The sequence below is a fragment of the Triticum urartu genome, chromosome 5 (assembly GCF_003073215.2).
Source record: "Triticum urartu cultivar G1812 chromosome 5, Tu2.1, whole genome shotgun sequence".
NCBI lineage: Eukaryota > Viridiplantae > Streptophyta > Magnoliopsida > Poales > Poaceae > Triticum > Triticum urartu.
The window spans coordinates 446,393,986-446,411,122 of NC_053026.1; the positions used below are offsets into that span (position 1 = coordinate 446,393,986).

The 17,137-nt window shown below is 46.2% G+C and overlaps 2 protein-coding genes across 2 annotated transcripts; one reads left to right on the forward strand and one right to left on the reverse strand.

The window, feature by feature from the left end:
* The first annotated feature begins 2,166 nt into the window (after positions 1-2,166).
* Positions 2,167-4,964, forward strand: LOC125509652 (protein MICROTUBULE BINDING PROTEIN 2C-like). The gene is made up of 5 exons (XM_048674668.1): positions 2,167-2,389; positions 2,493-2,541; positions 2,882-3,163; positions 4,033-4,254; positions 4,421-4,964. The coding sequence occupies exons 1-5, from the start codon at positions 2,313-2,315 to the stop codon at positions 4,568-4,570; spliced, it is 780 nt and encodes a 259-aa protein (XP_048530625.1). The 5' UTR covers positions 2,167-2,312; the 3' UTR covers positions 4,571-4,964.
* Positions 4,965-5,887: 923 nt separating this feature from the next.
* LOC125509653 (translation initiation factor IF-2-like) lies at positions 5,888-10,431 on the reverse strand. The gene is made up of 2 exons (XM_048674669.1): positions 8,377-10,431; positions 5,888-6,231 (listed from the first exon to the last, which is right to left on the reverse strand). The coding sequence occupies exon 1, from the start codon at positions 10,317-10,319 to the stop codon at positions 8,508-8,510; it is 1,812 nt and encodes a 603-aa protein (XP_048530626.1). The 5' UTR covers positions 10,320-10,431; the 3' UTR covers positions 5,888-6,231; positions 8,377-8,507.
* Between the last annotated feature and the right edge of the window lie 6,706 nt (positions 10,432-17,137).

The window sequence follows — 17,137 nt, forward strand, 5'->3', positions numbered from 1 at the left end:
CAATGGCACTCGCATGCAGTGCTAACAGAACCTGCTTCTGGAGAGGCACGTTGTTGCCAAGCCAAACTCGCTCATGTTGCTTGATGATGCCTAAGTCCAGAGTGAAGACGTCTGTGTTTGTTATCCCAGTGGCTAGCTGCGCCAGCAGCCTTTGCACCATGGGATCATCGATGTATCACTGCTGAACGAAGTCTAACCATGTTGGAACTGGCACTGTGACGGTGGCGAGGTCCCCTTGTCGAGGTCCTGGGCGTCTGGACAGCGCATCTGCCACGCAGTTTTCAACGCCGCGCTTGTAGACTATCCGATAGCACAGGCCGACCATCTTGGACATGATATTTTGTTGCCACGGAGTTGCTAATCTTTGATCCTCGAGGTGGACCAAGCTACGCTGGTCAGTGTGAATGAGGAACTCGTCATTCTGTAAATATTGCCGCCATTGTTCGACCGCCAATATGATCGCTGGCCCTTCCTTCTCATATGTGGACAAGGCTCTATTGCGAGGACCCAATGCCTTGCTAGGAACGCCACCGGGTGTTTGCCCTATTAGGGAACTGCTCCGATTCCTTTGTCGAAAGCGTCAGTTTCCAGCTCGAATTGAATCTTGAAATCCGCCAACGCCAAGACCGGTGGTGTGATCAATGCTCCCTTGGAAGGCCGCCTCCTCTAATGATGTCCAATGAAACACTATATCCTTTTTGAGCAGATTCATCAAGGGGCGACTCGTGATGCCAAAGTTCCTCACAAACTTGCAGCAATACCCCGCCAGACCAAGGAATCCGCCCACTTCCTTGACCGTGGACGGAGTAGGCTACTTTGCGACATTGTCGGTGTTCTTGTTGTCAGTGCGCACGTCATCTCTGCTGATCTCATGCCCCAAGTACGTCAGAGTAGGCCCGGCGAAGGTGCACTTGCTCCTTTTGATCTTGAGCTGGTTGTCATGAAGCTACTGGAAAACTTGGCACAGCGGGCGGAGGTGTTGTTGCTTGGTGGCATTGTAGACAAGGATGTCGTCGATAAAGACCAACACCCCATGGCGATTGAGTGGTGCCAGAATTGTGTTCATGCCCCCCTAGAAGGTAGCAGGCCCGCTGGTAAGACCATACACCAACACCTCAAACTCGAAGTGGCCGTGGTGAGTCTTGAAGGTCGTCTTGTGTTTGTCCTCGGGCTTCATACGTGGGGAAAGGCTGCTGATACCAAACGTTACGCTCCCGCTTGAGGATTCGATACAAGAGTGGACAGATTACAGAGGAATTGAAAAAGTCGAGCTAGGGCTCTAGAGATACAAAGAAATGGGGATCAGGAGATGAGAGCCGTCGCCTATGTCATGTCTCTGCCTGCCTTCCTCACAGTGCGTCGCTTGCTTAAGTAGTTAGGTTGCCCAGTCGTAGCCCGCATAGCGCTAGTTGGGCTTGTGGGCTCGCCCTGTCTTCTCTTGGGCTTGGTCCCCTTGGTGGCCTGGTATTGAGGGTAGTAGGTTGGGCTGTAACAAGAACTAATATTGGTTGCTAAAGTTTATCTCAGAATATTGGTTTCATGAAGATCATGTTGGAGTTGTGTGACCCCCCCCCCCCTCCCTTCAAAAGGGATCAAAGGCGCACTATCGGGAAGGGCCATCGTGAATGAATGTTGTGTGAGAATACATGAGACATATACACCAACCCTCCTGCACCTATCACCATATTTTCCTGTAGCGTGCTTTGCCGAGGTGTCCTTAGAGTTTCAACAAAAACTTTCTGGACACAATATGCGCACGGGGTGTTGAACACGAGGCTGACTTGACGGAGGGGAGACGGTGAAGCCGCTGAGAATTGGTAGGATTACGGTCGTGGAGAGGTGAGGAAGGGGAGAAGAATGGGCGTTACTCGACTAAGGAGATCGGTTACCAAAAAGGATGAAGAAGAGGGAGAGGCAAAGGGACGGTGTGTCACAGCGAAAGCGACCCATAGATGCATCTAAAACAACTTTTTTACGGCACAGAAAACAATTCCTGCGGTGGGCGACACGCCGTAGGTTCCCTCACTATGTTTTGCCCAAGCGGAATGTTGCTCGACGGCGACACGAGTGCGAAGCATTTATTCACCCTCAACGAAAACGTTTCTAAAAACAAATAAATCTCGGAACAAAATCCCCCAGGTAGGCCGGTATCGGGTATAGCCACCCCACCCCGCGGGTCCACGACCCAGGCAGGCAGGAGTGGTAGCACCGCACTAGCGCACTCCGTCGCAGAACCGGTCCACCACCGCCACCCCCGCAGTCCACTCCCAGCGCCGCCCGTCCCGCCGCCGCCGCCGCCGGGGAGGACCAGGATGGCCGAGAAGCCGGCGGGCCCGGCCTCCAGGTCCAGGATCCGGGGCGGGCTCGCCCCCTCCGCGCCCTCCTCCAGGTACAGGTCCCATTGCCCTCGATCTGCATTTCCGCCCGGGGTCCAGTTTGAATTTTCTTCCGGGGTTTGCTCGAGCCGTTCTTGACTCTCTCTCTATATGCAGGAGGGTGGTCTCGATGGCGTACACGGCGGCTCCGCATCAGGCCAAGAAGGTGAGCCAGAGGCCCCCTTGACCCTGACCCCGCTCCAAATCTCCTTTTCGAGCATCTTTTACCTTTCCGAATCGCCTCTTTGTCTTGCTCGTCGAATGCTGGGTTCTTGGGTGCTCAAAGCTTGAGCCTGTCTTTGGTGGCGAGGAGTGTCGGCGTTGTGCTCCTGCAAGGCCCGGTGTGAGTAGACTAGTGGGCACCAGCAGTGTCTTGGCGAGAGGAAACTGTCCTGAAACAGTGCTCATTGCACCTGCCAAAACTGGATACGTGCTTGTTAATGGTAGTGGTTGTTACTGTTTGTACTGGTGGTTTTGATCTATGCGAACATCTACTACATGTGCAGGTTCCTGAGCCGAAGGTTGTGAAGCCAGCAAGAACCACGCCGGCCAAGAGGCGGCAGCAGCTGGATCAGGCGCAGAAGCAGAGGGAAGAGCTCGCTGCGTTGCAGGAGCAGCTTGGTGGCTTGCAGGGAAAACTGCTTGAGAAAGACGAAGCTCTGAGGTCCGCAGAGAACTTGATTGGCCGGATCAGTGTTGCGAACGAAGAGGTGGATGAATTGAGAAGCCAGCTTAATGATAAGGAATCGCTTGTTGAGTCTACTGGCTCCGAGTTGCATGGTGCAAAGGTATACTGGACTTGCTTGGTACTTTTGGCATATCGCTAGAGTTTATATTCCCATAGCAATTACTACTGCTTAACCAGCTCCTTCATTCAAGAAAACGCTATTCTGCAAATTTTGCACCAGTGAAGATGATGCTATGGGACACTATCATTCAGACAACAAAGTCACTGTCCTGGTTTTCTTCTCTGCACTATATGGTTTTGATAATGCAAAGCAATGTACCCCAAGTTCTTATTCAAAATCGATCAGAAAATGACGCAGTTAGATATACAAGTGCACACCATGTTTTGTGAGCCTCTACTTATTCCACTTTAGTTGGCCTGTCGTGTACCCTTATTATTGATTTGATTGAACTGATGTGAAGAAAGAAACCTATGGATATGCTGATTTGAGGTTCTAACTACGCTGCTGCTCGGCATTCAAAGCTGAGTAGTGATTTTCATGGATCTGACAAGTACAAACATAACTATGCATTAAACATTATTTGACCTTTTTTTAGAAAATTTATTTGGCATTTTTCATGCCTTACTTGATTAGTGATGTATGTTTTCCTCAATGTGTTTCAATGCCATGTTAAAGATGCTTATGTCTTTTGTCCCTTTCTTTTAATGTTGAACAGTAGATTCTGAAGAGTAAGAAAAAGAGTAAAAGGCCAACACAGTTTATATTTCAACTGACATGTGCTGTAGTGCTCTTTGTCTTTGGGAATCTTAAATTTTCTACTTTCTAATTTGTATTCATGCTTGTTTATGTTACAAGAGACTTCTATGTTTTTCATCTGTGTCATAAAAGTATAGGCTCAATTTAATCAGTTTGTTAGTAATAGCACTGCTAATTGCTAAATACTTGCTGATTTGGTGTTATTGTTGCAGATTATGTTGGCAGAGAAGCAAGCAGCATTGGAGAAGCTAGAATGGGAGGCAAAGATGTCAAGTACAAAAGTTGAAGAACTTGAAGTGGATGTAGCCTCTATGGATGTTGAAATCTCTGCTCTGATGAAGGTATTCAGGAAAATAACAGAGAACAACCGAGCCTCTCATCCCACGGAGAGATCTGACGATTCATCGTTGGAATGTGAACCAGTTCAGCTTGATGTAAGCTCATGCCCTGTTACATTCTTATAAACTCTTCAACGCTATTGTATATCTTGCTTGATGAAAAATTGAATTAATTATGTCTTTATCTGAATGAGCTATCTATATGTGCTTTGCTCCAAAACTGATTTTTAATTTGTTGTTTCTCCTATTTGCTACAACGCAGGATACGGTAGGTGATATTGATACGGAGAAGATGGAGCAGGAAATGTCAGCCTACGTCACGGCTCTAGCAGCCGCGAAAGACAATCCTACGGAGGAGTTCCTGAAGGCAGTAACTGAGGCAAGGCTGAGACTCCAAGCGTTTGTACTCTAACTTGTCAGGAAAACATTGACCCATGCTCTGTGCCCACTGCCCAGAGCAGCTCTCGTGATGCTCGGCAGAAACAGTTTCGCCACTGGGTGATATGATGTGCACGCGAGTTGACAGTTGTCGCCACTGGGTCTTATATCGCAGAGGATCCGTGTTTGTATCCTCTCATCTTGGATCTGGGCCGATGATGCCTCTGATCTTGTTGTTGTAATGTTATCAACTATTTGTAGTATGTGACTGGGTGGCATCTTAGTAGAGATGTCAACTTGTACAATTTTAGTAAACATCTGATGGTTCAACTGTCTGGACGACCTAGAGATTATTGTTCTAAGTGGTCTGAACATTTGCAATCCGGAGTATGTTCTCAAACTTTCAGGCTATTGTTTGGTTTCATGCACATGCAGGGAGTTTGTGAATTTTATTGAACATTCGATGGTTCAACCTGTCTAAACGACCAACAGATTTAGCCATGGACAGGGCCGCATGGAAGTTAGATGTGCTAGAACCATGACTTGGTTTCGATATCTTATGGGTTTCAACTCTAGTCAAACCCAACTTGTTTGGGATTGAAGGCTTTGTATTGTTGTTGTTGTTTCGTTGTTTTCGTGTATGTTCTCAAACTTTTAGGCTATTGTTTGGCATGTGCAGGGAGTTTGATTTCAGAAGCAGATACATTTGAGTTTGTGAGAGAGAAACATGAAGGTAATAGCTCACAGAGCATAAGTAGATCCTGGCAACCCCTGCGTAGGCGTAGATCAACTATAGTTGCGCAGTCTGGCAGAAGTGTTTTTGAAGAATTTTGAGAGTATTTTCCTGGTCCAACCCAAGGTCCCCAGGTATACCCACAAAACCCTCAGATCCTAGTTATTAGACACTAACCTAGACCTAGCGTATTGGGGAACGGGATTGGGAGGAGTCCAACGATCCCAAATCTCTTCGGGGTGGAAAAACAACATTACAAGGCCTAAATGTATTTCCACTCTTATTTTGGTAGAGGTCATACCAACACAGTAACACACATAGGTCACACAGATCATACACAGTTGTAGTTCAACACCTTCATTCTAGAGGTAAGAAAATTGTGCGTATTCACAAAATTTATTTTACAACATCTACCAAAAGGAACACAAACCTAGCAACATTTAAAAACTGCATGTGTACATTCCTAGTGTTACAGCCTGCTGCAAATCTATAGCCACAAGCACAACAACCAACATCTAGGTCAGGTAAGCATTCATAGATGGCATACAGGTGTAGAACACAGCCACAAACCTACAAAAACAAAACACTGCAACTACCTCCAGGCAAGTACGAGCCACATGAATGTTGGATGTTGGTTCACTTGTCCACCAGCAGCAGAGATAATTCAAAAAAGAAAGGCAAAAGTCATAATACAAGGTTACAGACCAGATGATCATCCTAATACATAGTAAATAGTACATTCTCGCACTCTCGGTGCTCTTTCCTCGCATAATAATAAGGTAAACAAAAGAGTATTTAGGGGAATCACAACACGTTTGACAGGTTTTTCCGGCAATATTATGCCACTCGGCGACTATATTTAAGGTAGGGGCAGGTAGGGGTAGGCAGGCAGGCGGCAGCAACATCTTGTATCCGAGGAAGCTGGAATCATGACTTCGCACTTATTTGAACTGCTTGTATGGCTGCAAGACAGAGAGTATAAGTCAGTACATGGTAGCAGGCTAGCAGCAAAGGAATACAAATAGGTAAAATATAATAATAGCACCAGAACATAGAGTACAGCACAATCCTAAAAACTACCCCCTCTGTTCATTAATATAAGACATTTGGCAGTTTAATAAACTGCCAAAACGTCTTACATTTAAAGAACAGAGGTAGTACTATCTTTTATATCACAATTACCAGCATTTCAATATGAAATACAGTAAGGCTGTGAACTTAATGGTGTTACAAGTAATAAATTTGCTAAACTAAGTTATTAGTGGCAAATAGAGCAAAGTAGAAATAAGCTACAGACTTGCAGCAGGTGCTAGATGCCGACAAAAAGTTGGCAGCCAACAAAAATTGAACAGACTATCTATGGATTTGTTGTAAAGAAACTAAGGACATATTTCAAAACAAAGAATGTAAAATTATATCTAGAAACATTTCATCTTAACACTTAAGTACCTAAACATGAAATGATTAAACAAATACAGCCAGCCATAATACAGGATAATAGTACTTGCTGTAAAATGTTTCTCCTTCACGGACAACTAGGCAATGAAACAAGCAGGCAAATAATAAGTAGCAGGGGCAACTCCACCGGTAGCATTATAATGCAGTGAAAGTTACAGACTCAGTTCAAAAATCACAAAACTACAAACAATCGGACCACAATATAATGGTCTAAATGGATTAGAAACCATATAGAAGCTCACTACAGCCAAAAGGAAAGATATTGGCATCAAATAACTCTGACAATTATTTAAGTAGAGAAAGAATGCATAACAGTTCATACAGCCTAAAACAATTCCCGAATAAGGAGATCAATATATGTATAGATCACGTTATAAAAGGGACTAGCAGCCACCAATGTCATCAAAATAAAATCATGTTTGACTTGACATTCTCCATGAATGAACACATAACAGGATGCATGCAGAAAAGAAAAGATGCAGTGCTTACATTTTTCAGACAAGCATACATGTTTCTCACTAGATACTTAACATCCTATTGGTGATAGTACTTTAGGAGTCTACAAGTAGCGCATCTAGATTTTTTTTTTCAAATTTCACAAAGAAACGACTATTCCCTGCCACAAAATCTACTTGAATGCAAAGCAGCTTGCAGATAGTGCAATGTAATGAGTTTGTTGTTTTCTAGTATACACGAATGAATTTGCAAATGATAATTATATTCAACTGAGAAGCTTAGTTTGGTTCAGCGCATTCATAGCATGGTACTCATTTTAGTGAACTCCAAGTTGTTACTGGTGAGTGCGAAGTCTAGTTACCAGAATATAACATGTTACATGAATATTCAACACGGGGAAATAGTCCTTATAAATGTGAAGCATTCTCTATATTCACTAACTCTGTTGTCTGACCTATGCTAGCTATTATGTTTCTACACCTTAGATCACTGGAGCACTAGACTTCAAGCTTTGGAAATAAGTTATTACATGTGATGCAGTGGAACTTGTTAACCCAAGACACCTCCAGTCTTTGCACTGAATTAATGTAATATGTGAAATTTTGGTCTAGGTCACGCATTTTGACAAGTATGTGTTCAATTATCTCAATATGCAGGAACATTGTTTCCAGCACAGGACCTTTCGACTAATTGTCAGAGCCTCCAGTGCGGAACAGAAGGAGTGACATAAGCATTTACAAGCTCCAAAACAGTACAGTTAGGTCTTTTTACAACTTATCTTAACTTCCAAGACCTACTCTGCAGTACTTATCAAAATGCTGGAGCATAAACACCACTGGTCATATTTGAAGAATACAGGGTGGGAGCCTTTACATTTCCTTTTTGAGGATACATCATATAAATAACAATTGGATTACAAGGAGGTTTTCTACAACAGCTTATTTACAAGTTACAAATCTAAGTTACATTCTTGAATTCCCAGCTTGAGCAATGCCTTTAAGCTACAAAAGAATTAATGAAAAATCTATACACAACAGCAACCAGAGCGCTATACAGACGGTATCCAGTGGGTTACACAAGTATGCAGCTATACAGTGATATCCGGCGACAGGAAGCTACGTACAGGTATACAACCAAATGAAAGAATGATTACATTGAAAACAAAGAACAAGAACAGATAAAGCAGAACTTACATCTCAGTTAATGCTACAACAGATCCCTGGAGACACAAGCAGTTATAAGCAGTGAACGGTTGAAAGTTGGCATGTGCAAAAATTATGCCACCTCGGATTGCCGCTGCCCCTATGCTAGGCATCCAGGTACATCACTCGTGCGACATTCGTCGCCGCTTTGAGTGATCAACCTCCCTTGACCTGCTTCGTCTCCCAGATGATCTTCCTCTATCCCAGTCTTCAGTACGATCAGAATCACGCTCCCTGTGTCTGTGATAATCACCATGGCGATCTCTGTCATCCCGGTGTCTGTCCCTATCTCCTCTATCCCTCTCCCTTTCCCTATCTCCTCTGTCCCTCTCCCTTTCCCTATCTCCTCCTCTGTCCCTCTCTCTTTCCCTCTCACGACCCATATCCCGTTCATCACGGTGCCTTCTCTCTGGCAATTCTGGTGGTGGGGGCAAATCTTTTTCCCTCTCCCGCCTCCTTTCTGGTGCACCTGACCATTCCCGCTCTGGTGGCCTCTCTTTACCATGGCTTCCACCTTCTCCATAGTGCTGATCAGATGCTGCATCATCACCATAGCTTGATTGTTCCTCGCCTCCCCAACCACCACCCATGCTTGGGTCTGGCCACATTCCAACACCCCCGGCACCCATACCACCTCCTCTCCCAAAGAACGCTGGGTTCACATGAGGAGCAACCACAGGTGGGAATGGCTGCATCAAGCCTGGGAATGGTGCACCACCAGGTCCACCAGGGAACCCTCCAAACCCTCCACCCATCCTTCCCATGGCTGCACCATAGCCAGTGGGATCAAATCCCTGCCCCATCATCCCTCCGGGATGCATCATTGGTGGCGGTGGAGCCACCATCCCTCCGTTCCCCATGATCCCTCGGCCACCCACCGGACCCATCCGATTCCTCATATTCCCACCAGGACCTCTACCCCCCATCCCACCACCACCTGGACCTCTGCCCCAATTCCCACCACCTGCCCCGCCTCCTCCTCCACCACCGCCACCACCACCAGCTCCTCCGCCTCCCCGGCCACCATAGTTTCCTCCAACCTGAGGCCCAGGCGGGCCTCCAGGTGGACCACCACCACCTCTGCCACCACTCTTCTGCATACCTGAATTCTGCTGACCCATCGGTTGGTTGTTCTTCATCTGAGCTTCACCCATGCGGCGTACAGTGTTAGGCGAAGCAAAGGCCACGACACAGGGACGGCCATTGAACGGGTGGCCGTTCATGCCCTCCTTGCAGGCAGCAGCAGCGCCAGGGTCAAAGAAATCGACCTGGCAATATCCCTTGGATTTCCCGCTGGCCTTCTCATCAAAGAACCTGACTTCCTTGACATGGCCGTACTTGACGAGCTCCGCCTCCAGATCCGCGTCCGTCGTCCACCAGTGGAGGTCCCCAACGAAGAGCGTGGTAGCGCCAGGGCCGTCGCCACCCCCGCCGTTGCCAACAACTATCGGTCCTCCCCCGAAGTTGCCCCCTCCCTGCCGGTGGAACCCGTCTCCTCCCGCCTGGATCTGGTGGTGGGGAGGCGGCGGCGGCGCCGCGGCGACGGGAGGCTGAGGCGGCGGCGGGAGATGGGACGGGTTGGGGCGGTCTTGGATGGGGGCAGGGCCGGACGCGACTCCCGGGATGTGGACCTTCTCCGGGTGGCCCATCGGGGGCGGCGGCGGGGGCAGCGGGAGCGAAGGGGTGGGCAGAACCTGCTGCTGTTGCGGCGGCGGCGGGGGCGCCTGCTGCGGGGGGAGCTGGTGCTGCTTGGGGGGCAGCGCCGGCGGCGGGGGCTGGACGGGGGGCTGGGAGGCGTGGAGGAAGCCGTCCCCGACGTTGACGTCGTTGTAGAGGTCGTCGTAGTCGTCGTCGTCGCCGTAGTACTGGTCGACGTCCTGCACGGCGGAGATGGCCTCCTTCCGGTGGAAGGAGCCGTCCCCGTCGGGATCCATGGCGGCGGCGGCGGGGGCGGGGGAGGCGGAGCAAACCCTAGGGGCTGGATCTGGTGGGAGCGCGCCGAGGCGGAGGGGGGAAACGAAATAAGCTGGAGACTGGGTCTGGCTGGTGCTCGGATTTGGATTTGGAGGGTGTGTGCGCGTGCGCCTCGTCCCGGGTCAGGACCGGAGAGGATGGCAGGTGGGGCCCGCGCGGTGAGCGCGGGATGGTTCCGGTGAGGTCAGGCGGTGGGACGTGGCGGGCTGGCAGTGGACGGGTGGGCTTGACAAATCTTTGGGCCCTCTCTCTCTCTCTCTGAAAGGCCGGTGCCTTCGAGGAGTCGAGGGATGGAATTTTCTATACGACTTTCACAGAGATATAGAAGAACTTGGGAGAGAGGGAGGGGCTGCACCAAAGGAAAAAGGTGTGTTTGAGAGGCCTTCCTACCCCACTATATATAGGGATCTCAAGGGGGGGTGCGCCAGCCCCTAGGAGATCCAATCTCCAAGGGGGCGGCGGCCAGGGGAGGAGTCCTCCCCCCCAAGGCACCTAGGAGGTGCCTTCCCCTGCTGGGACTCTTCCTTTAGGGATTCCCCAGGCGCATGGGCCTCTTGGGGCTGGTGCCCTTGGCCCATGTAGGCCGAGGCGCACCCTCTACAGCCCATGTGGCCCCCGGGGGTAGGTGGCCCCACCCGGTGGACCCCCGGGACCCTTTCGGTGGTGCCGGTACAATACCGATAACCCCGAAACTTGTCCCGATGGCCGAAACAGGACTTCCTATATATAATTCTTTACCTTCGGACCATTCCGGAACTCCTCGTGACGTCCGGGATCTCATCCGGGACTCCGAACAACATTCGGTAACCACATACAAGCTTCCTTTATAACCCTAGCGTCATCGAACCTTAAGTGTGTAGACCCTATGGGTTCGGGAGACATGCAGACATGACCGAGACGTTCTTCGGTCAATAACCAACAGCGGGATCTGGATACCCATGATGGCTCCCACATGTTCCACGATGATCTCATCGGATGAACCACGATGTCAAGGACTTAATCAATCCTGTATACAATTCCCTTTGTCTATCGGTATGTTACTTGCCCGAGATTCGATCGTCGGTGTCCAATACCTAGTTCAATATCGTTACCGGCAAGTCTCTTTACTCGTTCCGTAAAACATCATCCCGTGATCAACTCCTTGGTCACATTGCGCATATGATGATGTCCTACCGAGTGGGCCCAGAGATGCCTCTCCGCTTACACGGAGTGACAAATCCCAGTCTTGATTCGTGCCAACCCAACAGACACTTTCGGAGATACCTGTAGTGCACCTTTATAGTCACCCAGTTACGTTGTGACGTTTGGTACACCCAAAGCATTCCTGCGGTATCCGGGAGTTGCACAATCTCATGGTCTAAGGAAATGATACTTGACATAGAAAAGCTTTAGCATACGAACTACACGATCTAGTGCTATGCTTAGGATTGGGTCTTGTCCATCACATCATTCTCCTAATGATGTGATCCCGTTATCAATGACATCCAATGTCCATGGTCAGGAAACCGTAACCATCTATTGATCAACGAGCTAGTCAACTAGAGGCTTACTAGGGACATGGTGTTGTCTATGTATCCACACATGTATCTGAGTTTCCTATCAATACAATTATAGCATGGATAATAAACGATTATCATGAACAAGGAAATATAATAATAACCAATTTATTATTGCCTCTAGGGCATATTTCCAACAGTCTCCCACTTGCACTAGAGTCAATAATCTAGTTCACATCGCCATGTGATTAACACTTACAGGTCACATCGCCATGTGACTGACACCCCAAGAGTTCTGGGTTTGATCATGTTGCTTGTGAGAGAGGTTTTAGTCAACGGGTCTGAACCTTTCAGATCCGTGTGTGCTTTACAAATCTCTATGTCATCTCCTAGATGAAGCTACCATGTTCTATTTGGAGTTAATCCAAATAACTATTCTACTTGGAGCTATTCTAAATTGTTGCTCCATTATATGTATCCGGTATCTCTACTCAGAGCTATCCGGATAGGTGTTAAGCTTGCATCGACGTAACTCTTTACGACAAACTCTTTTACCACCTCCATAATCGAGAAAATTCCTTAGTCCACTAGTTACTAAGGATAACTTTGACCGCTGTCCCGTGATCCATTCTTGGATCACTCTTGTACCCCTTGACTGACTCATGGCAAGGCACACTTCAGGTGCGGTACACAGCATAGCATACTGTAGAGCCTATGTCTTGAGCATAGGGGACGACCTTCGTCCTTTCTCTCTATTCTGTCGTGGTCGAGCTTTAAGTCTTAACTTCATACCTTACAACTCAGGCAAGAACTCCTTCTTTGACTGATCCATCTTGAACAACTTCAAGATCATGTCAAGGTATGTGCTCATTTGAAAGTACCATTAAGCGTTTTGATCTATCCTTATAGATCTTGATGCTCAATGCTCAAGTAGCTTAATCCAGATTTTCCATTGAAAACACTTTCCAAATAACCCTACATGCTTTCCAGAAATTCTACGTCATTTCCGATCAACAACATATATTCATCAGAAATTCTATAGTGCTCCCACTCACTTCTTTGGAAATACAAGTTTCTCATAAACTTTGTATATACCAAAATCTTTGATCATCTCATCAAAACATACATTCCAACTCCGAGACGCTCACTCCAGTCCTCAGAAGGATTGCTGAAGCTTTGCATACTTATTAGCATCTTTCAGGATTGACAAAACCTTCCGGTTGTATCACATACAACCTTTCCTCAAGAAAATCGTCGAGGAAACAATGTTTTGACATCCTATCTGCAAGATTTCATAAATAATGTAGTAATCGCTAATATAATTCCAACAGATTCTTAGCATCGCTACGAGTGAGAAAGTCTCACCATAGTCAACTCCTTGAACTTGTCGGAAAACATCTTAACGACAAGTCGAGCTTTCTTAAAGGTGACATTTATCATCATTGTTCGTCTTCCTTTTAAAATCCATATGTACCTAACAGCCTTACGACCATCAAGTAGTTCTTCCAAAGTCTACACTTTGTTTTCATATATGGATCCTCTCTCGGATTATATGGCCTCGAGCCATTTATCGGAATCCGGGCCCACCATCGCTTCTCCATAGCTCGTAGGTTCATTGTTGTCTAGCAACATGACTTCCAAGACAGGGTTACGTACCACTCTGAAGTAGTACGCATCCTGTCATCCCACGAGGTTTGGGAGTGACTTGATTCGAAATCTCATGATCAATATCATAAGCTTCCACTTCAATTGGTGTAGGTGCCACAGGAACAACTTCCTGTGCCTTGCCATACACTAGTTGAAGAGACGGTTCAATGACCTCATCAAGTCTCCACCATCCTCCCACTCAATTCTTTCGAGAGAAACTTTTCCTCGAGAAAGGACCCGATTCTAGAAACAATCCCTTATTGCTTTCGAATCTGAGACAGGAGGTATACCCAACTGTTTTTGGGTTGTCCTATGAAGATGCATTTATCCGCTTTGGATTCGAGCTTATCGGCCTGAAACTTTTTCACATAAGCGTTGCAGCCCCAAACTTTTAAGAAATGACAGCTTAGGTTTCTCTAAACCATAGTTCATACGGTGTCACCTCATCGGAATTACGTGGTGCCCTATTTAAAGTGAATGTGGTTGTCTCTAATGCCTAACCCATAAACTATCATGGTAATTCGATAAGAGACATCATGGTATGCATCATATCCAATAGGGTGCAGCTATGATGTTCGGACACACCATCACACTATGGTGTTCCAGGCTGTATCAGTTGTGAAACAATTTCCACAATGTCTTAATTTTGTGCCAAACTCGTAATTCAGATATTCATCTCTATGATCATATCACAGATATTTTATCCTCTTGTCACGACGATCTTTCAACTTCACCCTGAAATTACTTGAACCTTTCAATAATTCAGACTCGTGATTCATCAAGTAAATATACTCAACATCTACTCAAATCATCTGTGAAGTAAGAACATAACGATATCCACTACATGCCTCAGCACTCAATGGACTGCACACATCAAAATGTATTTCTTCCAACAAGTTGCTTTCTAGTTCCATTTTACTGAAAAACGAGGCTTTCAGTCATCTTGCCCATGTGGTATAATTTGCATGTCTCAAGTGATTCAAAATCAAGTGAGTCCAAACGGTCCATTTGCATGGAGTTTCTTCATGCATACACACCAATAGACATGGTTCGCATGTCTCAAACTTTTCAAAAACGAGTGAGTCCAAAGATCCATCAACATGGAGCTTCTTCATGCGTTTTATACCGATATGACTTACGTGGCTGTGCCACAAGTAGGTGGTACTATCATTACTATCTTTTGGCATGAACATGTGTATCACTACGATCGAGATTCAATAAACCATTCATTTTAGGTGTAAGACCATTGAAGGTATTATTCAAATAAACAGAGTAACCATTATTCTCCTTAAATGAATAACCGTATTGCGATAGACATAATCCAATCATGTCTATGCTCAACGCAAACACCAATCTCGATGGTAGAGGGAGCGTACGATATTTGATCATATCAACATTGGAAACACTTCTAACACATATCATCAGCTCACCTTTAGCTAGTCTCCGTCTATTCCGTAGCTTTTATTTCGAGTTACTAACACTTAGCAACCGAACCGGTATCTAATACCCTGGTGCTACTAGGAGTACTAGTAAAGTACACATCAACACAATGTATATCCAATATACTTCTATCGACCTTGCCAGCCTTCTAATCTACCAAGTATCTAGGGTAATTCTGCTCCAGTGGTTGTTCCCCTTATTACAGAAGCACTTAGTCTCGGGTTTGGGTTCAACCTTGGGTTTCTTCACTAGAGCAGCAGCTGAATTGCCGTGTCATGAAGTATCCCTTCTTGCCCTTGCCCTTCTTGAAACTAGTGGTTTCACCAACCATCAACAATTGATGCTCCTTCTTGATTTCTACTTTTGCGGTGTCAAACATCGCGAATATCTCAAGGATCATCATATATGTCCTCGATATATTATAGTTCATCACGAAGCTCTAGCAGCTTGGTGGTAATTCGGAGAACTATCACTATTTCATTTGGAAGATCAACTCCCACTTGATTCAAATGATTGTTGTACTCAGACAATCTGAGCACAAGCTCAACAATTGAGCTTTTCTCCTTAGTTTGCAGGCTAAGAAAATCGTCGGAGGTCTTATACCTCTTGACGTGGGCACGAGCCTGAAATCCCAATTTCAGCCCTCAAAACATCTCATATGTTTCGTGACGTTTCAAAAAACGTCTTTGGTGCCTCAACTCTAAACCGTTTAACTGAACTATCACGTAGTTATCAAAACGTGTATGTCAGATGTTCGCAACATCCACAGACAACGTTCGAGGTTCAACACACTGAGCGGTGCATTAAGGACATAAGCCTTCTAAGAAGCAATGAGGACAATCCTCAGTCTACGGACCTAGTCCGCATAATTGCTACTATCAACTTTCAACTAATTTTTCTCTAGGAACATATCTAAACAGTAGAACTAAAGCGTGAGCTACGACATAATTTGCGAAGACCTTTTGACTATGTTCAGGATAATTAAGTTCATCTTATGAACTCCCACTTAGATAGACATCCCTCTAGTCATCTAAGTGATTACATGATCCGAGTCAACTAGGCCGTGTCCGATCATCACGTGAGACGGACTAGCCAACGTCGGTGAACATCTTCATGTTGATCGTATCTACCATACGACTCATGCTCGACCTTTCGGTCTTCTGTGTTCCGAGGCCATGTCTGTACATGCTAGGCTCGTCAAGTTAACCCTAAGTGTTTTGCATGTGTTCCGAGGCCATGTCTGTACATGCTAGGCTCGTCAACACCCGTTGTATGTGAACGTAAGGATCCATCACACCCGATCATCACGGCGTGCTTAGAAACGACGAACTGTAGCAACGGTGCACAGTTAGGGGAGAACACTTCTTGAAATTTTAATGAGGGATCATCTTTATTTACTACCGTCGTTCTAAGCAAATAAGATGTAAAACATGATAAACATCACATGCAATCAAATAGTGACATGATATGGCCAATATCATTTGCTCCTTTTGATCTCCATCTTCGGGGCTCCATGATCATCATCGTTGTCACCGGCATGACACCATGATCTCCATCATCATAGATCTCCATCATCGTGTCTTCTTGAAGTTGTCTCGATCACTATTACTTCTCTACTACAGCTAACGGTTAGCAATAAAGTAAAGTAATTACATGACGTTTAATTGACACGAGGTCATAAATAAATTAAGACAACTCCTATGGCTCCTGCCGGTTGTCATACTCATCGACATGCAAGTCGTGATTCCTATTACAAGAACATGATCAATCTCATACATCACATATATCATTCATCACATCCTTTGGCCATATCACATCACATAGCATACCCTGCAAAAACAAGTTAGACGTCCTCTAATTGTTATTTGCATGTTTTACGTGGCTGCTATGGGTTTCTAGCAAGAACGTTTCTTACCTACGCAAAGACCACAACGTGATATGCCAATTGCTATTTACCCTTCATAAGGACCCTTTTCATCGAATCCGATCCGACTAAAGTGGGAGAGACAGACACCCGCCAGCCACCTTATGCAACTAGTGCATGTTTGTCGGTGGAACCGGTCTCACGTAAGAGTACGTGTAAGGTTGGTCCGGGCCGCTTCATCCCACGATGCCGCCGAATCAAGATTGGACTAGTAACGGTAAGCATATTGAACAAAATCAACGCGTCGTGATTCAGATCACCGATGATCCTA